Below are 27193 nucleotides of genomic sequence, written 5' to 3'. Positions count from 1 at the left end.
ATTAACTGCATTTTTTATGGAAAGCTGAATTTAATTTTAGTAGCCACACTTAGGCCCGATTACTGTGTACTGAATCAAAAAATCACTTGGAGGTGAAAATATCTCAAAAAGCAGCACATCATTTCAAGATCTAAAGAAACAGCTGAGAAACAGTCATTGGCATCTGTCAGTCTGGAAAGAGCTACAAAGACATTTCTAAGGCTAGCTTAGATCCATAATCCACAAATGGTGGAAACTTGGAAGAACTGTCACTTCCAAGGCAAAACCAGTTATTAAGTTTCGGGTGTAATTACTTTTTCACACAGAGCCAAATTAATTCCTTAATAAATAAAAATAAATAATTTAAAAACTGCCTTTTGTTATTACTCTAGTTATCTTTGTATTTCTGTTTGATCTTATAAGTGTTACAAATATGCAAGAAGTCAGGAATGGGGTAAGTACTTATTCACCTTTTGCACAGCATCCCAGCTTTTGTCAAAGATGTGGTGTTTTAAGAATAATGTTTTATCAAGTGACTTTACGGCTTGAACTGAAAATATCTACTTGAAATGAACTCGTTTACGCTCTGACTAACATTTGAATGTTTTATTTCTATTATATCTGCACACCCCGGTTCGGTGAGCCTTAATGCTCTCTGCTGCAGGTTCCAGAAATTTTCCTAGTTCACTGAACCTGTGTGTGCAGATCACCTGAGAGCCTGGCTACACAGTTTCACCACACAGATTGGACATCTGATGGATGTGCTCTCTTGTGCACTTGACACCTGACACATTAGAGCGCTATATTCTGTCAAGACCCTAATTTCCCTTGGCATGGCGCAGTAGAGACAAGTGAAACTGTTACTGTAACCAGGATCCAATGTGGAATTTTACATGCAGCAAGCTGGCCTTCTGCGACTATTTCCCTGGAAAGTCAGCTCGGTGCTGCTGCTCAGCATACAGTGTAACAACCTACTGTATGCACTAATGATTTTTTTCTTCATCCAGGAAACACTTTATTTTGATAGCACATTTTAAAAAGCAAATTTTCAGCCCAGAAAACATCTCCAGGCTTCATATCTGAAGCTGTTATTTATGACCACATCTTCCACTTAAACTTTTATTTGAATGGCTGTTTGTAAGATCCGAATGTTCTATCATAATAAAATGTTAGCGATGTCATACTTTGGCCATGACTCTTGAAATATAATGCTTTAAAAAGAACAGAAAATAACATGTGTTTCTTTATGCCCAGCTGTGCACGTGTGTTCTCCAGAAGTGCATGTGTTTCTGTCATTTTTGTGTGTGTGCCGTGTTCTATCACGTTTGACTTGATGACATATATGCTTTGCACATGTCTCCCTGCAGTCTCAGTGATGTCGGTCCACTCCCAGCCCTGTGAGAGCCACTCTCTGCTCCAGGTTCCGGACATTTCCCCCGTTCACCCTTGGTCACCTCCATCCCTGTCTCTTCCTCGCATCGCCCCGCCAACACCCAGCCCCTCACCACGGGCCCTGCATAGGCAGGTGAGAGACCCCGTTTCACGCTTATACACACACACACATACACACATTTCTTAGTCAGCAGCTTCTTATACCCATGCGTTCTGCTTTTCTGTTGCAGGTGGCGGTTAAAGTTGATTCTGTGGAGTCTCAGGGTTTTGAGCAACAGGAGAGGACCAGCTCAGTCCATCTGCCCCCCCTGTCCCCTTCACAGCTATCTCCTCATCCATCCTCCTCCTTGTCATCACCCCTGCCTGCTTCTCCCTCCTCCCCCTCCGCCTTTCCTTGCTATCGTCCTTCTCCTCTTCCTCCTCTGCTTTCTTCCCCTTCTTCTCTTCCTCCGCCGCCGTCCTCCCCTTCGCTGCTTCTCCCTCCACCTCCCTCGCCCCGCGCCCCCTTGAGGCCTGCCAGCCTCCGGAGACCAAGGCCGCCCTCCGCCATCTCCCTCTGTGACCCGGCCGACGAAGAGGTCTATCACATCACCAGCTCTGCCGGCCACAGGTGGTGGGATGGGGAGGGAGGTGGGACGGAGAGCCGGGTTAAAGTGGGCCGCAGCCACTCCCTCTCCCCATACACCTTGCCGTCCGCCCTCGACTCCTACTCCTCCACCTTTTCTCCTCCTCCTCCTCCGCTGCCACCATCCTCGTCGAGGAGCGCACTGAGCCTGCTTGGAGCCGGACTGAAGGACCGGGACTTCAGGAAAGGCTTCAGCATCGACAACCAGGGCTTCCTGGACAAGCCGCCATCACTGAATGCCGGACACGCCGACGACCAGCGGCGTCACTCTATCGAGGTTTGCCTCCCGCAAGCTGGAACAACCAGCTCTAACGAACATTTCACAGAGGAGGCCTACCGGCTGGAGAAAGGCAGTCCTATGAGGGTGCAGTCTGTCAGGAGCAACCACAGAAAAAAGAAGATGAGTCCTCCATGTATATCCATTCACCCACCCTCAGAGAGGGAGCACGCTCAAACCGCCTCGCCCCCCCAATTATCTGACTGCAGCACGATGCTGAGACGCAGGACACCCTCCTACGACTTGACGCCACACATGCAGTCAAATACAAACGGCCAAGACGCGTCATCAGACACAAACACGCAATCTCCAATGCACAGATCGCTAACGCCTGTCCACGTTCCTCTGCGAGCAAACTCGCCCACTCGGGCGCTGGCTTACTCGCGACCGTCTACCCCAACACGCACTCAGACACACACCCCTCCCCACGCCTACACGCCTCCACACCCACACATCCCCATCAGCCCGAACGTCTTTATCCAGCCTCACACCCCTCTTGTCCCAAGCGCTATGCCTTTCTCACAGACACGCCCTGTCTCCCCTGCTGCGGGGCACATCCCCCTCCCTCAGTTCACCTTCGACCAACCGCAGTCCAGATACATGAGCGGCCTATCAGCTGGCATATCAGACAGCGACACGGCCACCTGCTCTTCCCCTTTCGACGGCAGGCTGGGAAGCGGCGCAGGATTCAGTGCAAAGAATCGGAGGACCGCCCAATAAACACCAGTCATTTGATTCTGGAGGTGAATCTGGTTTTAAATCTCTGAGGCTGGAGCAGCGGCGCCTCGGCTAACCTCAGCAGAGATGGGAATAAGAGGTGTTTCTTTTCAGTTGTCTTTTTTGTTAAGATGAATAATGAACAGACATTGATTACTCTTTCCAGAGAGAAGCTGGTACAGACTTGAATAAGAGACAATGGATCCATTTGTTTTATTTTGAACCCAGCTTGAAGGACAGCAGATCCACAGCTGGAGGCTGTATCAGGCAAACAGTGCTCACTGTACACGGTGTGTCGGGGACTAATGCAGATAACACACCAGGACTAAAGCCACCTAACTCCGTAGCCAAAGTTTTTTTTCACACACTGTCCTCACCTGCGCGAGCCAATCAGGAAGCAGCGTCTGGCTGACAACCTCTGACCTTTTAACGGGAAGAGGTTTGTGAAATGCGAGCGTAAGGGGGGGAATTGTGGGATATGCAACTTCAGGTTTTCTACAGAAGTTCTGCTTGCCCCTCCTCTGCTCCTCGGATCACATTGATCAGAGCAGAACTCTGTATGTGTGCGTGTGTGCGTGTGCGAGCGTCTGAGTTCTCTTACGTGCGATTACTGTCAAATCTGTTGTTGTGGAAGTCGGCCATGTAGTTCTTACGCCTGTAAACGACAGAGAGGAGGAGCAGGGCAGAGCTGTAGTGCGTGTGTTTCTCTGTGTATCTGTGCAGTGTAAATAAAGGAAAATACTGTATTTGGTGAGGTAAAAATAGCTCTATCCATATGCACATATTTTTATAGAGATCTAAAAATGTTTTTTGCACACAAAATTTGAATTTCAACTTTGCTCGTTTCGTTTGTTCTCCTCCGTTGTCCTCTTGTGAATGTATGTCTCTTTTCAAAGAGCGAGGGAAGCCGTGAAGGAGAGCGCCCCTCTCCTCTCAGCCTGCCAGCTGAGGTCCAAGGAGAGCGGGTTTTATTTTTCTATTTTGAAAAAGAGATCGAAGAGAACAAGGGGGGGAAGCGTGCGTGTTTGTGTGTGTGTGATGTGTTTCTGTAGTTTTGTCTCAGATTTCTATGTAACCGGTGTCTAAATAGGTATCAGTCTTAAGAGTATGGGCTCAGTGATGCGAAGCATTTACAGAAAGAGCAATGTGAGTATATATTTGACTAAGATGTGCTGATTAGTTCACGCGCCCTAGCTCCACATTCAAATTTGGCCGTTATTAAATGGGCCACATCCCTGCGGGGAGTTTAAAATCCAGAAATTTCAGGGCAGGGAAAAAAATTGATTTTTTATTTGTTTTGATTCATTCAAATGAAATGAATCATGGCTTCACTGAGCCTCTCCTCTACTGCTGTTTTCAAGCTGGATCAGCTTCGACACCTGTGTTTCTGTACATCTAAAGACAACCAAACTAACTAACTTACTAAATATGTGTAGCCAGAGTGCAATAATAATATATACTTGTGGAAAATATAGTTATCATCCACATTACATAAAAACAGCCACACTCTTGTATTCATACTGTAGAACTGCTAATACGTGCTATAAACCCATTTTTTTATATGACGATTGAGAATAGCTCTCTCTCTCTGTCTGGTGTTCGTGCTTCTATAAGTACTTGTGCCCTGAGTGTGGCTGTGCTGGTGTGGGTGTGGCTGGAAGCGACGTTAGGTACTGTAGATTTCTCCAAAAGCTCAGGCCCACCCACTGATGGGGTTACTGTAAACAGAAGAGAGATCCGCACCTCTGCCGAGGACTCGACAAGCCATTTGTCATTCCGCTTTTGTTTCTGTCCTCACTGACCGGCACCTCGCAACTTCAGACACATCGGTTTACTGACGCACTGGTTTGCCACATGTCATAAGGGCCATGCGTCCAGGAGCTCCATCGAGGAGCTGAACGTTTTCTTCCTTCTGTCCTGGCAGAGCACAATACGTAATTGATTCTGTTATGTGCACGGTGTGGTTTGGCACACACACACATATACACACACTCACACTTGGAGCATGCCTGTAAGCTTCATTGGTACAGATACCCTTTTCCAAGGCAGGTGGCTTGGAGGGTGTCTTTATTATATTTTTATTTCTTGAGGGGGGGAGGGTCAGCGCACAACATGCACAAATCCTCAGTAATCTGAGTGAAAACCAAAGTGCTCCCATATCGTATCTGTAAACACGTAAGGCTCTGTTCTTCGTGTTTGTGCAGATGAAAAGGAAAGAAAATCAACCAAACAAGTATTTATGATAGATTTGTGAAACAGCTGATCAGACAATTGCTGCAAATTTGCCCCCAGTCTGTCTTAAAGGGTACTAAATAATTAAAAACAAGGTGATTTTTTTTCTTTTTTACATTCATCAGATGCATAAATTACTTTGAAAGTTTGCAAAAACTTTTGTGAACACGGAGCCAGGAATGAAATCAATTAATGAATCTCCTTCTACATTCTCTTTGGCTTTCCCTTTTACCGAGCAGCACGTGTGTAGACAGACAGGTTTGGTGTTAAACACCTTTAGACACCGTTGAACACAGGGTCTCCTTAAAGCTACAGTTGGCAACTGTGTAATCAGGTGGAAGGGACACACACACACACACACCAACAATCCCTGAGTAAATGTTCCCATCTTGCAAAGGCAGAATGTAAAGCTCCTATAGGTCTTTTGGTGCCAGTCCTCGTTGAGCTCTGTCACACAGGAGCATAAAGCTCACTGAATGACGTCGCACACGGCCACAGTTAGTCATTCCCCTGCTTCAAATCCTTTTTTAAAAAAAATAATCATTTTTGTGTGCTTGAACACGCTGCTTCGTCTCGTTTCCTGTCTTCTTCCTGCACAACACCATCAGCAACGGGAGTTTTTAGGTTCTCCGAAGAAAACCCTCTTCTCTAAACGGTATCGCCGTATTAATCGACACGGTTCGGTAGAGTGACTGTATAATTGTTCTTACGATTTTGCAGATCTTTGGATCTGAGTATTTAAATCCTGTTTTTGAGGAAACAGTTTTGACTATTGCATGTTTTGGTTTAAAAAGAAGACGCAGAAGAAGAAAAAAATAACTTTTGGGAAAGAATCATCTGGATGTTTTAGAGATTTTGATATTTGCATTTTCAGATGTTTCCATTTGTAGATCGACTACCTAATTGCACTGGGCTCTTAATAATTGGTATCTGATAAAATACTGATTAGACGACCCTATTCTTTATTGTCCAATGCAGTACTGGGTGGTTATTTACAGTGTGAGAACAGAGCTCCTCTTTATACAGTTTTATATAGAGAAATGGAAACCTGGTTGGTTCTGTTTTCTTAAGAACCAACATTATTTAATGTTGACATGAACTTTTTTTTCCACTTCTCCTCCAGGTAATCTAAACATAGTAGAACACTGGTGATGGTGAAAATATTTATCTGATGTATATTTTATGTAGGAGTAGCCTCAGCCCTGATGCTCTGTAAAGGACTGATCAGCGTAGTGGTTCATTTTCTTGACTAATATCGAGCTGGTCCGGTGAAGGCGATCGCACTCCTCACACGGCTGAACCTAGAGAGCAGCAGAAGGTTCAAACTGTGATAGAACTTGACTTTGATGAATCAGAAGCCTTGTTTTCTCTTTCCTTCCTTCCTTCCCTTACAACCCTTCAGCGACTGACCCAAGCACCCCCACCCCAAACCCCCCCTCAAGCCTTACAAGAAGGGGAGGAGGTGCATGTGTACTGTCTGTCAGAGGAGAGTCAATGTGTCTGCAATAATAAGCCCCGCCCCCCTTGCCATTACTCCTCAAACGGGGGAAAAGGGAGGGGACAGGGATGGTGTTTAAAGGCTCGACACGCAGTTGGACTCTGTTGTATCGTTGATAATTAATGTGCGATGACCAACCATTGTCCTGAAGGATGTTTTCCTGTCAATTAAAAAACTGCATTTTTAAAAAATTCCTGACAGTTTTGTTTGTTTGGGTTTTTTTTCTTCTGTTCATTGTGCTTATTTGCCCTTTAATAAATGTGTGTGGGCATGAGAGCCGGACCAATAAATAATCCAGACACAAGTTTTAGCTCATGTTACATTTATCAGTGTGTGTGTGTGTGCGTGTGTGTGGCTAGAGTGGGGATTTGAAAAGCTTTAACCTAAAATAATACAAATAACAAGAACATGCCACCTACTTTTTTTTAAGGTGGCATTTTTCCAAGGCTTCTTTCCCAATAACAGCTGGGATGCTCTCTGAAGTTGATAAGGATTAAGAAGTCTTTCATAAAAGAGGCTATCAGCCTTTACAAAACAATACATCTATTTAGGTGAGAGGCATCTACCAGATATTAATATAATAGGGGATAAAGAAAGTATTTCTCATCTAATCTCTGGATGGATGGATAATATACAGTATTGTGAAATCATCTTGAGCTTCCCCTCATATCATAAGGAGCCAGACTTGCAAGGCAGACAGATATTTTTTCTTTCTTTCTTTTTATAAGTGGTCTTGACTACTATAATTCTCTGCCTTTCTGGAGATCTTGCAAAGTTTTTCTTTGGACATTGGCTGCTTTTCCACTCATTTTAAGTCCAGTCCTTGTACCTGACCATTTTTCTGAGGAATTTTCTTTTTTAATTTATCTTTAGTCTTTCGTAAAGAAAGGTAACAGGGAGAAGAGGCGGAGTTGTGCCTAACTGCATATGAACTGGACAGAAAATCAGAGTCAACAGTGATGTCAGGTGAATCCAAAATGACATTTTTGGTCATACAGAGGAGGTAGAGAGTGAGGTACAATAGCAAGAGCAAAATATTTTAAAAAATATGGATGGCTCAAGACTTTTGCACACTACTGTAAAGGGTAACTGTTGAGTTAGATATAGAATTAAAGAATCTTGAAGGGAAATATTAAGTATTAAGGTCACATTTGTGAAGACTGTGACTTAGTGATGTTCAGCAAAATCCACCAGTGGCAAAACACAACACATGTTGTTCCTTGGATCTGCTGAGCTACTTGCTCCACACAGCAAAACCTTCTTTTCTGTAATTTTTGACAACTTACATTCTTTTTTTGTGTAAAGAGCAGCTTCAGAACATAATTATAAAGGTGAAAAACCAAAGCAGTGCACTTATTTGGTCAAAAGTTTTAACCCAGTGACTACTGGTGTAAAAACAAGCTATTCCATCTTATTATTGCTTTAACAAATCCTATACAAATGTGCAAATTTGCAAATGTACAAATTTACGCTGCCAGGCTAACACCAATGAAACAGTGTTTCAAGACAATGCATGCTTTTTCCCCGTTGTTGCTCTTTTTAAGGTTCTTTTAATACTCAATAATTCTTTTATGGACACACTCCTTTACTCTATTATTTTTCCCTCTGCAGGAAGAAACTTGACCTCTACTTGAGCACTGGCAGCCAGCAGAGGCAAATCTTTTAATAAACACATATTGATCCTGTTGTTACACACCACAGTGTGGTTGCTGTGCAGAAAGTACAATCTATTACTGTTTCACAGACTGTGATTAAAACCTTACTTAACTTGAGTGACATATTCTAAGTTCTACCGTCCATGATGCTCTGTAACAAAGTATCACAACCACTAGATGGCACTGTTTGATTGTAAAATGAGGAATCGGAGGCTTTTCAGACAAGGATGAACCAAAACATTAAAACCGCCTCCCTAATAACTTGTTGGCAGTGCAGCTCTCATCCTTCGGAGCACGGCCACAAGACCTGTGGGGGTGTCTCGGGACCCTGGCATCGGATTATTTGAATCCTGTGAGTTACAAGATGGGGCCTTCAGGGATCGGTCTTCTTCTGACTTAACAAGTCCATAAGTACCAGTGAATCCTAGTTTATGATGCATGGCACTAGCAGAGGGTTTGCAGCTGTCCTTATTAGGAGACGAACAGAAGAACAAATGATAGTGTGCAGACAATCTATCAGGACTACAATGAGACAGGGTCGGAATAGTAAAGTGTGCTTCTCCGTCTGTGGAGTTGGACATCTGCACCCGAAACACTGCAATCTGATCAAAAGGGAAACAGCAATCCATTCTTCCAAGACATGCTGATCTTTGTGCATAATGCTGCAGACTAATGAGCCCAATCTCACCTCCAAACTTTGCAAGATCTCATTTAAATATGACCAAGGAGTGCTGACCTTAATGCGCTTTCTCCCACATTCATCTGACACCAAGCTTTCTGGAAGTTTTTGGAAGCGCTTGAAGAGAGCCGACGGAAATGGCAAGGAGCCGATAAAATACTTGCAGATTAAATGTTCAACTTAAATTGTTGAACTGATGTTGATTATTTTGGACACTATTTGCCCCCCTTTGCTTTTGATAAAAATATTAAAGGAGTGTTTCTTGACTAAGAGAGCATTACCGAGACCAAAAACTGCAGGAAAATGTATCCAATCTGTCAACATTTTGATGTCTTTGAGTTCAAATGCTCTGATTCTGAAGAGATTTGACAGCCTGATATAATTAACCATTCCTCTCACATAGTTTTGCTGCAACATTTTCCCTTTGTAAACCTTCGAGACACCACTAGATGGTGCTGCTGAACATGAGCTGTCAGTGGGAAAATGTGAGGATAACCTCTAAAGCTGCAAGAGTGTGTGCACATATTACAGTGTGTGTATGTGTCTTTACGTGTGTGTGTGTTTGTGTGTAATATGTTTTTGTAAGAAGTAAAGGTCAGGATGACAGATTCACAGGAAAAAAGAAAATCAAAAGCCTCCCGCCCCGCCTTCTAAGACGCAAACAGCAGCGCCTGCTAACAGCTTGTCTTTTAGAGTGCCAGTTATATTTATTTTGAATATTTATGTAAACCTTTATGTAGCTCTGAAAGACTCAATTTTAATTTATTGCCTGTTTCTAATAAAATCAGCTCTGGGCTTTTTTTTGTTCGTTTCAGCCAGCTCTGCCTTTTGATGTGTTAACAGACAGATTCTGGGTTTGGATGCAGCTCTGCATCTCCACGATTGAAATTAGCCAGTTTAAGCTGCATTCAAAGACTCCCTTTGCCTGCGACCATTTAAAGACGCATCTCTCCTTCTGGCTTATGGTCTCTTTGAAGCATGTTTTAAAAGGCAGCCTTGCAGATACTCTCGCATCTGTCTCCATATGTCCCTGCACTTACCTGCTCTTCAAACAAGTCAGTCACCTGGCACTAGTCTGCTGTCAGCCAGGCAGGTTTCTATCTTCACAGCACCATGAAACATCCGCTATCTGCTTTTAATTGGATATCTACATTTGGTTGTTCAGCAAAAGAGGCTTGGTTGTACCACTCTTCAAAAAGTTCCTTCCTTCAGCACCTGCTTATTTTCAGTGTGAAGCAGATTTGTCAGGTGGTGAGATGACAACTTCTGTCTGTTGAGACACGAGTAATATATGCACAAAAGAAATGTGGCATCCAGGGAAGCAGTTAGATCAGCTGGATTTAAATCCAGTTGCAGTAAGAAACTTGCTGATGTTGCTGGTGGGTGTTGCGGGTGGGTTGAATGAGGGTAATATACATGTACACACACACACACACACACACACACACACACACACACACACACACACACACACAGATATCACTGTGATTACAGTGAGGTACACGTGCAAAGTACCATGAGGTCTCTACATGCTAGCTTTAGCTGCTGACACTTAGCTCCATGGCAAATAAACACAGCTACCAATAAATACACTATATGCCAGGGTCATTTTTTTTTTACTGTTTTGTACCTGCTTACATGCAGATATACATGTTTCTACACAGCCTCTAGACTTTTGCTAGGTGGACTGCATTACAGTGAGTGGGCTGGGCTGTTTACCCCTACTAGACCTGCTCGTTTTAGGGGACCCTTTTACACCCTTCTGTGGTGTAACGAAGTAATAACAACTCCTTCAGTAATACAATATATTGCCAAAAGTATTCACTCACCCATCCAAATCATTGAATTCAGGTGTTCCAATCACTTCTGTGGCCCCAGGTGTATAAAGTGAAGCACCTACAATATGTGTGCAGACTGCTTCTACAAACATTTATTAAAGGATGGATCACTCTCAGGAGATCGATGAGCTTCAGCTCAGCGTGGTACTGTCATAGGTCCAGTCATTAAATTTCTTCACTACTAAATATTCCATGGTCAGCTATTAGTGGTATTACAACAAAGTGGAAGCGATTGGAGATGACAGTAATTCAGCCACAAAGTGGTAGGTCACGTAAAAAGGTCAGCATACACTGAAGCACAGAACGCACAGAGGCCAGCGACTTTCTGCGTCAAGTGTTACATACTAACAAACTTCATGTCAGATTAGCTGAAGACCAGTGTGTAAAGAGCTTCATGGAATGGGTTTCTATGGCCGAGCAGCTGCATCCAAGCTTTACATCATCAAGCACAATTCAAAGCATCGGATGCAGTTTTGTAAAGCACGCCACCACCGGACTCTAGAGACGTGTTCTCTGGAGCTACAAATCATGCTTCATTGTCTGGATGGACAAGTCTGGATTTGGCTATTGCCAGGGGAATGGCACTTGTGTAACTGCATTGTGCCAAGTGTAAAGTTTGGTGGAGTGGGGATTATGGTGTGGGGCTGTCTGTCAAGGCTTTGCTCCTTAGTTCCTGTGAAACTTTATGTAAATACCAGTGCAAAAAGCAAGTTCCATAATGACATGGATGAGTGGGTTTGCTGTGGAAGAACCTGACTGGCCTGCCCAGACTCTTGATCTCAGCCTGATAGAACACAGTCTGCGATGAGTTAGCGCATTGACTACGAATCAGGATCATCCAACATCAGCGTCTGACCTCACAAATGTGCTTCTGGAAGAACGCTCAGAAATGTCCATAATCACAAGGGAAGGCCGACATTATTAACCCTATGGATTAAGAACGCGTGTATGCGCGTGCGTTACAATGTATGTCATATTGGAGACAGGGGCACACATGATACACTGAGCATTTCTTGTTCACTCATCTCTTTTCACTCTGTTTATACACCTGGTACTGAGTAGAAGCAGTTTTAATGTTTTATTATGTCTTTTATTGGTTTGTTTTTATAAACATGGTTTGTATGTTATTTAATTATTTTATTTTAAGGGTTTTTTTTTGTACTCCCCTACCCACGTCATAATCAAAGCACACTGCATAAAAAAATGAGAGGTAGGTCAACAGAAGTCACAGAGCCCAGGCGGTCAGCAGAGGAGTCGCAGAGCATGCACAGAAGTGGCACAAGCATGAAGACCGCAGAGCTTCAGCAGAGCAGCAGGCTGGAGAAGCCAGACAGATACCAAGGAGATTGGCCCTGGAAGTGTCTGAAGAACTGGTGTTGGATATGGTGGAGGAGTTGTATGGAGTAAGGCCTTTCTCAGTGATATACAACCAATGAAAACGGGGGATTTCTGTGATAGCTGGTGCTAGAACATCTATTTCAAGACTGTTGCACGTGTCATACATTTTATATACGTGTGGGACTTTTAGCTTGGTTTTGGTTTTAGTTTTTATTATTATAAATAAATGTTATCTGCTACTCTTGACTTTTGTACTGCTTGGCCATGACCGCTATTTATTTTATTTATTTATTTGTTTTTAGCTGCTCTCCACCTGATCAAAAAGGACCTCCCTCTTCCTTCTCCGTTTCCCTCATTACCCACCACTATTGTATTTAATCATTAGAAATTAAATCAGTTAGACTCCAGCTCTATTGTGTGTCCTTTGTCCCGTGTCTCTTCGTTCTGATTGCCGGGGCTTCTTTCTATTATTGGAGGGTATTTCTTTACCCTAAAATGTAAAGTGCCTTGAGTTGACTATTGTTGTGAATTGGCACTATATAGATAAAACTGAATTGAGCCCAACAATAGTCTCAATTGAACATTTCTATAAGACCCTTGTGCTTTTAATTAGAAGGCATGATAATCATCGAATAAATAACCTTAATCAGAAAATCATTGTGCGGCTCTGAGGAAGATCATTTCTAGTCCAACAAGTGCTGATACTTTAAATCAGACATTTTAGACCTCTCTATTGTTACGAACTGAAAATATAAGTTCATTTGACCATTTATCAAAATATATTTAATTTATAGTTGAATGATGAATATTATCAGCTTTGATGTGAAGAGAAACAGCAGGGAAATTTCCAGCCTCAGTATTCGAAGGAAACTGGATATATAAACATGAATAAGATATCAATTTGTCAAGAATACTTTGCAGGCAGTGGCTATCTTGAGTCCTGACTTAACATCCTATCCCAAAAGACTGTGCTTCCCACCTGGCTACTCTTTTCCAGGGCTTTTCCTGAAGATGTGTTCCGGTCTTCAGTCCCATTGGGTTTGAGATCTGGTGAATTGCTCACCCAGGTAAAAATAATAAACCTGCTTTCCAGTTTGGGTCATTGTCCTTCTGTGCTGTGCCATCCAGAGAACTGAGCAAAAAGTAAATTTTTTTCAGGGTTCATGTGGCTGTTTCTGTCTTTTGTCCCATTCTCCGAAACACATATGACTCAGCACCATGCATCAAACATCACACCAATGCACTGGGTTTTACAGGCTCCGTCCTGGGCTTTTCATTATTTATCACATTATTTTAAAATACATGACTGTGTACAAAAATAGTTGTAATTCTTCAAGGGCTAATGTAATATATTTTGTTCAGTGCCTTAAATGAAAAAGTGAAAGTCGTCCCTCTAATCCCATATAAAACAACTGTGACTCGAATACACTTTGGTACAAAACTTAAAATGAAAGTTGCATCCAAGAATATATGGACCTGTCTATATTTAATCCCAGCTCGCTGCCAAGATTCAGATATAGTGAATTCCCACAGACCCACATGATCAATTTCAGAGTAACATTAAACATTAAAAGACAGAGAAACAAGAAGCCACTTACCAGAAGAACACTTGGCTTAATGCTCCTCTGGGAAATCATGGTTATGGTCACTGCAATTGTTTCATCATGATCATGATTGAATGATTATGTCTTTTTTTCATCTGCGTGGGTCCAGTATTTTAGAAATGTTAAAACACCTCGTTGATTACACTCACAGTTTGCCTAGGGGTGAGTAATATTTTCCTCATTCTCTGTGGTCTGGTTCGTGTTCATCATTACGCGGTCAGCATTTATGTACTTCATTTATTATTATCAGTATACTGGATATATAATGCACAAAAGTCTTGAGCTACACCTCATTGTACTAGCTACATTTCACTGTGTGTTATACTTGTATAACTATGCATGTGACAAATAAAGAACCTTGAACCTTGAACCTAGGAAAATGGGAAGAAGTGCATATTGAAACATGTGCAAACATAGATGGAAATAAGGCATAATATACAGTAAGGCCGTATATGAGGCAAAACAGTTTGTACATTTCTAATAAGCTCAAACATTAATGTTTGATATGACAACATTTTTTTTCTTCAGCACAACCTGAACTGTATTAGGTGAGCTTTCTTTAAATAGTCTTCAGGAATAGTTAAAAACAAAACCTGAACCTACTTTTCTGTGTGCATAATTTTAAATTGGACAGCACCACTGACTGAAATGCAGACCCAAACCGTGACAGAGCCTCACCGTGTTTTACAGATGGCTGCAGACGCTCGCTGTTGTACCTCTCTTCTGATGTCCGCCTTGCATAATTAAAAAGATTTAAACTAAAATTTTCAACTTTGGATTCGTCTCCTCATCAGACCCGTTGCTACAGATTCACAGTGCAGAAAAATCTGGCATAATTCAAACTCTGCTCCTTATTTCCCTTCCCTTAAAAAAGCTTCTAGGTCATGTGAGGCTGTGTCAGGCAGGAGGTGGACCCAAATGCAGGACTCAGACACAAAAGGTGAACTCAAGGCGGCAGCTTTATTGCTGGGAAAAATAACTAAAACATAAGCACAAAAACAAACTAAAATCCTCAACATGAAAAATAGGAAAAGAACATTGTGAAACTAGAAACATGGAACACAAAGAGACTTATACACATAAGGAGGTACGACGCAACACAGAGCAAGGAAAACACAGGGCTTAAATACACACTGGAGCAATCGGGGAATGGGAGACAGGAGGGAAACACAGCTGGGAGGAATCAGAGCTAACAAGACAAGGGGAAGCAAAACCAGATACACTGCACACAGAAGTGGGATTACCAAAATAAAACAGGAAGCAGACAGAGGAAACAAGGAGACGAGACATGACACGACAAAGAACCTGAGAAAGACAAAAATAAAACCAAAATCCTAGGACTAAATATATAACAAGCGGAACCAAAACTCACGAATAACAATAATCGAAGAATATAACTACACCATTAAAAAACACTGGGTCACAGACCCAGTACCATGACATTCTTGACAGCCACAGATGCTTTTTTATGACTGCCACTTGTCCCCCATGTGTCCAGTATCCTCAAATTTATTAAGCACACACTGCACATCATGCTAAGATTTATCACATTTTCAGCTAACAGCTCTTTGGGAATCCCCCTGTCAATGAAAAAAATCCTATTTTATGTCTGTCAAACTGTTTTTATTTATGCTAGTAACAAAATGCCTAGAGATGCAATTTAAAATAGCTTCTTTGCTAAGATGTCTGTTATATGTAGATGCAACACTAGTTCATCCCTTGAGTTAGGTGCTTTTTTATGCTTCAATGATTCATAGGTCACTTTTAAGCCCTAAAAGTGCTTACATGTACTTCTACAACTTTGCCTCATTTAGTTTATGCAGCTCTATGAATATGCAAATCCCTGCCTCGCCTGACTCTCCCTCGGTATCTGTGAGTCCCACTCACTTGGTTGTCTTGCTTCACAGAGGGAGACAACAACTCCAAAGTTTGTGTTTTCTTAAGGAGAGGAAGACCTCTCTTTACTCCCAGGACTGCTCCGAAACACAAAAAGGCCGTTGTCGCTTGTTCATCATTACACATAACAAAAAGTCCGTAGTGCCTAGAGCATAGCAGTGAAAAACCTGAAAACTAAAACTGTCATTACAAATAAAGCAATTGGGCATCAACGCCTGTGAAGCGTCTGTCTACTGAAGCAAACATGGTGAAACAGAGAGCAGAGCACAGCAGCGGATTAACTTTCTTTTTACCTCTCATACTGAGCTGAAATGAAACTGGCCCCACTCTTCCAGATGACCAGATTAGTATCTCAGGTTGATTTGAAATCTTGATGATTAGTTGATGGTTGATTAGTATGATTAGTCTGGTAAGACTTTAAGAGTGCGGATTTCTAAATTTGATTATACATAGAGCCCCTCCTGTATAAAGTGATAAGACAGCTTTGGCCTGATGATATCATTTTGTCTGTAAGACATCTAGAGGTTGCTGAGAGTAAAAGACCCTTTATCTGAAAGGAACATCAAATGTTATAACAGTTATATAGGATACGTACCCCATCTGAAAAGATAAGCTTAATGCATGGCTCTCCATGCTGTAAGCATTGTGCTTATCTCTTTTTTTTATTATATAAATGTATCTGTTTTTAAATTTTCATCTGCATATCCTGCATAAATATTATTTTTGCATGAGGAAAACCTGGCCTCTCCTGCATTTCCATAAAGGCTGTTAATATTAGAATCTTTTCTTAATAAGGCTGAGAGCTACACATAAACTAAACCTACTGTAGTTCATATTATAGTAGCGTAATGCTTTAATGGTCCAATGGCAAGAAATTCCATTGCAGTGAGGTAAAAATACAACAAAACTTTGGCCTTGGTGCCAAAGAGAGGCTCTATGAGCTCCACATGTTCAGAGATCAGAGAATACTGGGGCGAAAGAAAAGAGGCAAGATGTGTGGTATTTCGAGATGCAACCAGTGGAAAGGTAACAATTAAGGATGAAGTCATGCTGCTCAGGAAAGTGGAATAATTTCTAATCTCATCACCTTATCCCATTGGTAGCTAATGAGGCTTAAAGATACTTTGTCAGGAAATGCTGAGGAAATGGTGTAGGCTGATGCCGCTGAATACCTGATGCCTCGTATTACCGAATGCCACACAAAATAAGAATAACAGAAGTTTCACTCCAGTAAGTGCGTGACAATGAGATTTCAAATGAACTTCAAGTGGCTGCAAATTATAGTTTTCAAACTCAATTTTTAGAAGTTCATTTCTAAAGTGTGGATATCATTCCAGGAGGACATTAGGTTAATTTAACGTTTCAAAATGTGAAAGTCGTGTCGACCATCTGCATTTTTTTTATTTCTTTTATTTTAATGTCGTGCTATCATTTATTTATAAGACGAGTTTTTGTTTCTTTATGAGTGGAATAGGTTTTTCCAAAGAGAATCAAATGAATGGAATGGGAGAATAATGAACACGCATCTGTTGTTAGATTAAAAAAAAGAAGAGAAAAAAAACTCTTTGCTCCAATCAGAAGGTAAAGTTTTCTGTTTCTGTCTTTCTTACATTGTAATAACTGTTTCACAAAAGTTTTTTCCCCCTTTATTCTATAATTTCCCTGTCTTCTTATGAATTCTGGTCATTTGTGTTGCTCACTATTATTCTCTGGTGTGCATGCTCCTTTTTTCCTCTGTGTTTTTCTGTGCCTGCTTCCGTTTCCTCCCACAGTTTAATTGGTCATTTTAAATTGGCATTGGCCGCAGAGATGAGAGTGCCCGTGGTTGTCTGTCATTTCATGTTGGTCCTGTAACTGACTGGCACATACCCCGCCTCTTGCATAGTGACAGCTAGGATGGGCACCCGCCCCCTTGTGACCCTGCTGGATAAGTGGTTAAGAAACTGGATGGATGGACGAATGGATGGATTTGTCCAAGGCAGGAACAATATTTCTTGCAACACTGACAGGTTGTATATGTGCTACATTTAGCAGTGCCACTTTCTGAGTTTAACAGGATTTAAGAGCAGATTGACATAATCTGGGATTTTCTAAACACATTGTATAAAGCATAAAGACTTCATAAACACTGTGGTAAAGATATCATAATAATGTACCCCAGTAGCCCCAAGTCTTTTTGGTCTCTTCCCAAATACTAAACTAGTGTACAGTGCTTTTTCTCTGTTGCTCTCTCGCTCTCTCTCTCTCTCTCACACACACATGGATTTGTCTGCAGCACCTTTGAAACTGTATTGCATATTTAACTTCTGGGATGTATGGATTTATGCTTTAGGAGGAAATCTATTTAGAAAGGCAGAGGCGTCACAGTGTGATTATTTTACGTGTAGTTGTTTTTTTTCCTGTGTAATAATATTCAACATTGCTATCAATACGTTTTTCAAAAAATGCCTCTGTGCAAAATGGTTTTAAAAACATAAACAACTGTGGGATCCTGTTTGTCCGTGATTTGAACAAATTACAGCAGGATCAGCCTGATGTTATTTGTATCCCACTCTACCTTTTCTGTATAAAGAGCTAACATTTCCAAAAGGTCAGGAGTAGTTAGTCATTACAAGAAGTGTTTGTGAACTAAAAATCAAGAATGTGGGATACTGTTTTTCCCTGATTTGGAGAGCCCAGCGTGTGCTCCCGACAAGGAAAACTGATTCTGCAGGGGAGACCTACCTTGGCACTTGTGCAGGTGAAGCCAAAGGGAAGATATGCTCCTTCATATTTTCTAATCTTTGGCTTGGAAGGAAGTTGGTTTGGAAACATATTTGGCGATGCTTCATCTCCTGCTTTGCCAAATATGTGTGGGAGCCCCGTCAAAAACCTGTCAATTATGCTAGCAGTGTCCAAGCTTTCTTCTTTTTTTTTTTTTCATACCTCGTCCCCCCTGTAATGACTCTGCGCACCCCCTAGGGGGCGGGCCCCACACTTTGGGAACCTCTGTCTTAACTGATTATTCTGGAAAGCAAAACTCATGGTGATTCAGTGGTCATAAAACTGTGTTCAGATTTGGCAAATTGATGATGTTTAATCTCTTAACTCGTGACCCATCCAAGTGCCTTTATTAGCTGAAAGCACTGTGACCTGGGTATCTGCAATAGTGGCTCTGTATTTACTTGGTATCAGATCAATACCAAAAGTTGCAGTATTGCAGCGCTAGTGGAAGGAACAGGTAAAGTCGATCGAGTAAACAAAAACACGACAGGTGAGAAAAGTACAGCAGCGACAATCATTTCATTTAGGACAAACACATGTGCACCTTGGGTGTTCACATTTGTGTGTCTGTGCATTCGTGTAATATATGTGTGCTATAATTGTATAGATGTGTGTGTGTGTGTGTGTGTGTGTGTGTCTGTGTGTGTGTGTGTGTGTGTGTGTGTGTCTGTGTGTGTGTGAGAGAGAGAGAGAGCGAGAGAGAAAACGGGAGATACAGAGAAATGAGAAATGAGAAATTGATTTTTATTATCGGGCCGCTGCATCTAGAAAACCAGTGGAAGCACTGAATTATATTCTCAATAAAAAGATCAAGAACCATAAGGGAAACTAATTGATCTCCATACAGTATGTTATGTTGCAGTGGCGTGTGTGTGTGTGTGTTTGTGTGTATGGGGAGAGCGAGATCCTGTAACGTCTGTTTCCCAGTATGTCTGCCTCATATTTGTGGTTGCGTTACCGTCCGTGTGTGTGCGCGCATGCACGTGTGTGTTGTACACCCCTTGAGGCCATTCTGTCTCCCAGACAGCTGTTTGGTGACCTGGTAACACCCCTCCTCTCCCTCCCTCAGCATGTCACACAGACACCCTCCCACACACACAGACACCCTCCCACACACACGGCAGCGCAGCATGTCTGCCACCACTGGTATCCCCGAGCCATCGCACACATAGACACTCAAACACAGTCACAGTCAGACACCTTCAGTCCCACACACAGTACACTTCCAGATCATCCAACATTCTTCATTTGCCTCTAAAAGTAGACGCTAAACCTTCTCAGTTGATGATTTTTGATCATTAGCACTAAAAAGTAAAGGATAGTTTAAAAATCAAACATTATGTTAATAGCATCTAGAATCCAGGCGTGAATGAGGTGGTCAATGCCAGATTGCTGCTTTCTGTATGTCACAGAAATTATTAAACAGCTTCTAAAATTCCCAGTCCGACATCAGAAAGCCCTCGCAACAGCCACTAAGCCCTCGCAACAGAATATGTATATATGCAACACTTTCTGCCACCAACGGTACAGGGACCTTCACAAAAAAAACAATCTTTTGAGCTATCCTAAGATAGAGCGTCATTTTGATAAATAATGGATGCATGGAGATTTGTCAGTCTCGTGTTTTGTGAATTTTCTCCAAAAGCTTGTTACAATATTGCGCGTGCAGTCCTGAGGGCTCTGCTGCGGAAATTATGAAAGCTAAATTAGCATTTTTGGCATTTAGCTAACCTTACTTCTGGACTCCAATCAGGATGTTCCTGCCTCTGATTCCTGACTGTTATATTCAAGTACAAGAAGGTGCAGCCAGACTGTCTGGATGTGATCCAATGTGAAGGCATCGGGGTGCCATCTGACATTGTGCTTCTGGCTTCAGTGGACCATGGTTACTGACTGGCACAGGAGCAGCTTGCAGCAGAGTGTTACACAGTCAAACTGGTAAAGCAGCTTCACGTAAGGCATAAAACATCAGCATGTCCGGTTCCACCTATGAAGGGCTTAACTGAGTTTTCAGGGCTTCTTTTGTTATTGCCGTACACGTCAGTTTTTTTGTAATGTTCCTGCTCTTTTATTTGTAGATCAAAATCTAACTTGTGATTTTATAACTTTATTTAGAAGCTAATCTTTTTCTGAAGATCAGATTGAAAACTTTTTCCCCCCAACTTCTGCTAACCAGAGCAAGCAGCGGTTTTTTGTTTCTTTTAACACAGCGTAGCCAAAAATCCTGGTTTTATTTTAGACAATTACATTATTTTACTTTGCACACGTAAATAAGATTATTTCATAACCCCCAGAATCAAAATTGTTATTTTATGTGAATAGTCAGTTGTGTTTTTTTGTTTTTTTGTTTGTTTTTTACTGGATAATAGCCTGCAGACACATCTCGTGAATGATCCCAGCTCCTTCTTCTTTGATGAATCTCTCAAGCGCCTCCAGATTTGATGCTCGTCTGGCACAGACCTTCAGTTCACCCCACAGATTTTAATAGGATTCCATCATGGCGGTCAACAACAGCTTCTGGAAGTAGAAGTGTGTTTTGGGTCATCATTGTGTTGACCATGATTCCTGACGAAATTCCCAGTTCCAGATGCACTGAAGCATCCCCACAGCATAATATGCCAGCAGTGTTGGGGAGTAACGGAATACATGTACCGCCGTTACGTATTTAAAATACAAAATATGAGTAACTGTATTCCGTTACAGTTACCATTTAAAAAGGTGGTATTTAGAATACAGTTACTTTGTTGAAATAAATGGATTACACAGCGGTAATTCCCTGTTTCATATTGTGGCGGGTCAGGACTGTTTGGATTTTGTTTGACAGCTACGTTCTGTTGTTCCAGGCGGCAGCGTTACGGTTGCCATGGTTACAGGTTGACTCTCTCTGCGTGTTTCCTGGGTGAGAGAGGCCTTTTTGTTGTTGTTGTGCTAAGCTAATAGGCAGAATGCTACCGGTATAGCTCTAAAGAATGTAGCATCATAGGCAGTGTAGTCCGTGCTGCAGGGATAATGGACTGCCATACACGTTATGTGTCTGTGAGCGAGGGAGGGAGAAAAAGGAAAAGTACAAGCTGTCATCGAGCAAAAACGGGAGCTGGAAGCATGTAAATATAATAATAACCACTGCAGCCAAGAAGAGTGCCTGACGAGCCCAGTTGTAAGTAAGCTATTAAGACTCGACTGTACGCTGTGTTCCTATTTTCCTCCAAAAACAATAAGTTCCCTCTCTCTGTCTCTCGCAAGCAAAGTTGACCCAGACAACAAAGTAAAGCTATTTTTTGGCTACGAGCCGACACAGAACCCACCGTATTAGCCAGAGGTCCCTTTACTACGGTTCGGAGCCGCGGACCTTCAGTAACAGTAATAAATCACAGCAATAGTACATTCACGTAGTTGTAAACAGCATGATAATATATTAAGTAATCCAAAGTATTCAGAATACGTTACTCTCATTGAGTAACGTAACGGAATATGTTACAGAATACATTTTGGGGCATGTATTCTGTAATCTGTAATAGAATACATTTTAAAAGTAACCTTCCCAACACTGTATGCCAGCCACCATGTTTCATTGTGGGGACAGGGTTTTTTGAGTTGTATGTCTGTCCCTTCTTTCTCCAAACATAAGCAGCATCTCTGTGGACAAAAAGTTATAGTTTTGTCTGGTCTGACCAAAGCATGTGCTTCCAGCATGCATAATCTTTCTCCAGTATGTTCTTAGAATACTTCAGTTTGGCTTTAAGGCGTCTCTTTTGCAGAAGTAGAGTTTTTCTTGGTCCACAACCCTACAGTCCATTCCTGTGAATGGTTCTACTGACTTCTTTAAGACCAAAATTCCTGACTTGTCTAAGTCATTCATTAATGTCTCAGCAGTTCTTCTTTGCAGAGTCTTTGAAATTTTTTGCTTCTTACTTCTGCCAGGCATGTTCGGTGTTGCATGGCTCTCTTTGAATTTCTTGATGATACTTCTCACTCTAGTTTTCGGCACTGTGATATCTTTGTATATCCATCTACTTCTCTGTGAGCATCAACAGGTCTAAACTGGTTCTTTTGTTTTTGGCATGATGCTTTCTCGAGTGACAGCTCAAACCCTTGCTGAAGTTTTTATACTGTGTGTAAACTGAAACATAACCCACAGTTTTAACTTGATTTTACAAGCACTGAGCATTACAGAGGCAAAGCCCATCATTTCACAGCAGTGGTTTGTGCTATGGCTCAATATAAAGGTCAATTTTTCAGGGGGGTAATAATATTGACCCCGGTCAAAATAATTCCTTCAAATAATTAGTTTCTTTTTTTTCTTTTTTTTTTAGAAATGCAATGTTAAAACTTTTGCGAGATCCCAAGTTTGTTTTGCGAGATCTCGCAAAACTTTTGCGAGATCCCGTGTTAGTTTTTGCGAGATCTCGCAAAAGTCCGTCTTAATTTTTTTTTTCTCCCATGTCCCTTGCGGGGCTCCGTACAATGTTGAACATCCCTTACTGTGTTAAAAAAAGAAAATATTGAAAGTGAATTAAATTTAAAATTTAATTAAACTAAACAGAAACTCTGGTTATCCATGTGTTCTTATATATTCTACTGTCCATTGGACTGACAAAGTCTACATTGTGTATCGCCCTCAGCAAATAACTGTAAATTACGAACAGGTCACTTGTCAGATGTAGGCTATTGGATCTCCATTTATGTGTCAAATCAATTCTGAAAGAGAATAAAGTTGATTATCTGATGAGGCAGTCACGAGTGTATAAACTAGTACACTTCAAAGATGTGGTATCGTCGATAATAAATTGGAGGTCATGCTACAAAAATTGGTGTTATTTTTATTCCTGCGCGAGGGAATGTACAGATGGGTGGAAAAACTGTAACGTGCTGCCAACAGCTTAAATGTACCTTAGCACTGATTCTCCAAGTCTCTGGGACTCAACTGAAGGAAAGAAAACTGCTTTAATAATGTATGCTCAACAGGGGTTTTATCCTGAACCAACCTGTGTTTTTATCCGAGCTTTGAGCATGTTTTCCGCTCACTGTGAAGTTGTTTGCTTTAGACTTTGCGTACCTCGCCACTTGCTTCTCTTTTTACCAATGTGAGATACATCATTGCTTCAGTATTTTGAGCTTAGAAGATTTTTATTTTATTTTTTTTTACAAAAGTATAATCACAAGGTCTGTTTGAAAGAGGAAATCCAAATTATGCTCGATGACTTGTGTTTGTTGCTGATACCATTGACTTTGTATATTTTAATAAGCGGTCATCACTGGTTGTTCCTGCATATTTTTATCTGTTGCCCCTAAGTACTCCCAATTGCTTTCATTTATTGGTATCTTACTGGTACTATAAACCTAGTTGTAATATAATTATAGCTATAATTAAGTGCTGATAATCTCACTACACTCTTCAAAGACTTTATTAAGCACACCTTGCAAGTACCACATTGGACCACCCTTTGCCTTCAGAACTGCATTAATTCTTCATGGCACATATTCAACAAGGTGCTGGAAACATTTCTCAGTGAATTTGGTCGATATTTGGCATGACAGCATCACACAGTTGCTGCAGATTTGTCGGCTGCTCATCCATGGGGAAAATCTTCTGTTCCGCCACATCCAAAAAGGTGCTCTACTGGATTGAAATCTGGTGACTGGAAACCAGTTTGAAAAGGTTTCAGCTCTGTGACATGGTGTTTTATTCTGCTGCAAGGAACTATCAGAAGATAGGTGCACTGTGGTCACCAATGGACTGACATGGTCAACAACAATACGCAGCTAGACTGTGGTATTTTAACAATGCTCAGCTTGGTTTAAGGTTTGAAATGAGAGAACTGATGAAGACTTACACCACAGGTTTGTGACCCTTGTTTCCAAGTCAGAAACAGTCCTAGTTAAGCTACTACACAACATCAGTGACTTTGTTAAATGCAGATCAGTCCAAATATTTATAGTATCACTACGAACGCTGGTATTGGTATTGGATCGATAGTAGCGTGATAGGGTCGATATCTTGTTTCTATCCTTGTTTCTAAGTTCAATATGTAGATCTTAGAGGATAACCCGTTTGTGTTGACTGTCACATTAATTTTATTTATTAATTTATTTATAGTGCATTTAAACAACAGAAGCTGACCCACAGTGCTTTCAAGACAGGCACATTTACATTGCATGTCTCCAAAACACCCAGTTTCAAAATATATGAAAAGCTGAAAGGTGTATTTTATTGTATTAACTAAGTATTATGGAAACTAAAAATCACAGTGATTTAGTGGTCATTAAAATGTGTTCAGAATTTTCAAACGGTGATGATTTAGCTCATAAATCATAACACACTGCTCTTCCCTACGTAAGTTGCCTTTATAGGTTAAAAGTATCAGTACTGGTATATCTATAACACTGGGACTCTATTTAGTTGGTATTGGATGGATGCTAAAATTTGTAGTATGGCACAGCACGACAAGAAACCAGCAGGTGGGCTCTAATCTGAGCAATGAGCCAATGAGAACATCAACAAGAACCAAGGCATTAGTGCAAAAATAATTCATGTTCAGTAAAAGATCACCAGCGAAGATTTCTGCATTAAAAAGTAAGCAAAGCGAAAAAAATCCACTCCATGTAGTTTATTGTACAATAATAACGTTATATTAACATTATATTTTTCTTTTGCACTGTAGGACCTATGGTGTGCTCTACTGTAGTTTTCCGGAAGGATTGATTGTGTTGGGGAAAAAAATGAATGGAGGGGGCCGCTGCTGTCAAAAAGAAGATTAGTCTTGACAAAAATAAGAATTGAAATGGTGTAACGTTTCGGGAGTGGAAGGTAAAATGTGCTCTCTCGCTCATTTGTGATATAGCCCAACTGTGTGTGGGGTTTTTTTTTTTGGACAGAGCCGCTGCCTGATGGAGCTTTAGCGCAGAGAGCAGGGGAGAGAGAGGGAGAGCGACAGACCGACGGACCGCCAGTCCGTCCATCTATCCAGCTGCCCCTGCCTCTGCAGAAGCGCGCAGGCACACACGCTGACTAAACGCCAGCACGCTCTCTCTCTCCTTCTCTCTCTCTCTCACACACACATGCTCGCGCGCGCGTACGCGTGAACGGCAAGAAACGTTGGGAGAGGGTCCCATGCACGGCTCGCAGGCTGCCGGAGCCTCTGCTGTACTGGTCAATGTGCGTGTGCGTCTATGTGCGCGTCCGGCGTCTGCATCTTCCCCCTATGCGCTCCTCTCCTCCCGGGACAGGAATAACGGGATACGGGGAGCTCCAATCGCACCAAGGCAGGTTGAACCCCCCCCCACCCCCCCCACCATGCGCGGGGCCAGCGGAGATTGCAGTGGAGAATCAGCAGCACAGGCGCACACACAATGAAGATTGGATTACAATGTTTTTTATTCGGAGCGGCGCGCTTGTGAAGTGCTAAAACGGGGGATTTCATTCATTCATTTATTTTTCTTTCTTTTTCTTTTCTTTTCTTTTTTGTTGGACACGCTGGAATAATTCATTGCGAGAGAGTCGTTGATTTTTTGTTCACCCCCCCTCTCTCTCCTGTTGTGCAGTGTTTGTGAGACCATCAGTGGCTGCATGGTTTCTCGGAGGATAGAGGGGACTGTTGCAATGCCATCTCACACCACTGTTTTGGAGCTCTGTGGAAGGGAGATGCTGTAAGTACTTTGCCGTATCTCTTATTGCTCTCCGAAAATGGGTTTTGATGATCATAACCCCCCACCCACCCCATCTCCCTTGATCGGCGAGTGCCACTGGCGCCTTTTTGTTTTACCCACAAGCGTCCCTCATCCAAAAAGTGCGGCACCACACCGCAGGGACGCGGCGCTCTAAATAATAATTAGAATAATAATAAAACAAGATCAACGTGGATGAAGACGATTAAAGGGAGTCGGTACGCAAACAAAAAAGCAAACTCTGCAGTCCAGCCTCTCGCGTCAAGCGCTATAATTTTCTATTAATTTACACTGGCGCAGTGAGCGCAGCGCAGGCGGCTTCACAGCGCGTACAGCACACACAGAAACACACACACAAACACACACACCAGTTTATTCCCTTAACTTAAATTCATTGGCACACCTAGAGCTATAATCTGTCAGCTCGGCTATGAGGAAAAAAAGAGAAAAAAAACAGCTTCTTCGGCTGATCTTTGGGGGCTCGTGCACTCCTCTTCTCCAGTTTCTCAAAGTATAACCACCGACACAAGAAACCGAGCGTGTTTTAGCCGATAAAAACAAAGATGGATGATTGAGCAATGAGTATTCTTTTATTCAGAGGTTGGACACCACGTTTTTTTTCTTTTAGTCATCCCAATTGTTGGCACAACTTCCAGCTCCTCTCATCCCGCATCAGAATGAACAATCATCATACATCAAGGAGGCCTGTAGTTAATTTCTTTTTAAAGTTGTAATTTAAAGAAGGGAGATGCACATCGTGCCTGTTCCACCCTTAAACTGTGACACGAAGTGAGAACGAGCTCAAAAAAGAAAAGAAAGCTCTTTCACTGTGCGAGGAGCGTCTCAGCCAAGTGGGGGATTCAGGCCCACTTTTGCTTTCACCAGTAGGGGTCGCACTTGTATTGTATTGGCTTCACTGAACCAAACGGGGAGATCCAAATGAATTTACATCTACCCCTTCCCAGCCCCAACGCACACACATTCTCTCTCTTCCTCCTGCTCCCTCAGTCACGTTGTTAAAGCGCAGTTCTATCA

At 41.9% G+C, this 27193-nt stretch overlaps 2 protein-coding genes across 4 annotated transcripts in view; both read left to right on the top strand.

Annotated features, from left to right (window-relative positions):
• cacna1ha (calcium voltage-gated channel subunit alpha1 Ha) overlaps positions 1-7012 on the top strand; it is a 126009-nt gene extending 118997 nt beyond the window's left edge. For both annotated transcript variants that reach the window (XM_087839681.1, XM_087839680.1), the window contains exons 37-38: positions 1347-1504; positions 1602-7012. In XM_087839681.1, the coding sequence (XP_087695807.1) occupies positions 1347-1504; positions 1602-2993 (1550 nt within the window). In that variant the 3' untranslated portion in view covers positions 2994-7012. The remainder of the gene's footprint in view (positions 1-1346; positions 1505-1601) is intronic.
• A 14420-nt stretch (positions 7013-21432) lies between these two features.
• Positions 21433-27193, top strand: part of grin2aa (glutamate receptor, ionotropic, N-methyl D-aspartate 2A, a) — a 168874-nt gene continuing 163113 nt past the window's right edge. The window contains exon 1 of one of the 2 annotated variants that reach the window (XM_087839679.1): positions 21433-21654. The gene's annotated coding sequence lies outside the window, so the exon portion shown is untranslated. Of the gene's footprint in view, positions 21655-25787; positions 26141-27193 lie in introns of those variants that run through there. The other variant, XM_006798054.3, reaches the window with a different exon arrangement.

Source organism: Neolamprologus brichardi, chromosome 4 (genome assembly GCF_056152115.1).
Source record: "Neolamprologus brichardi isolate AB-2024 chromosome 4, ASM5615211v1, whole genome shotgun sequence".
NCBI classification, from domain to species: Eukaryota; Metazoa; Chordata; class Actinopteri; order Cichliformes; family Cichlidae; genus Neolamprologus; species Neolamprologus brichardi.
This window is presented reverse-complemented; position numbering and strand designations above follow the sequence as displayed.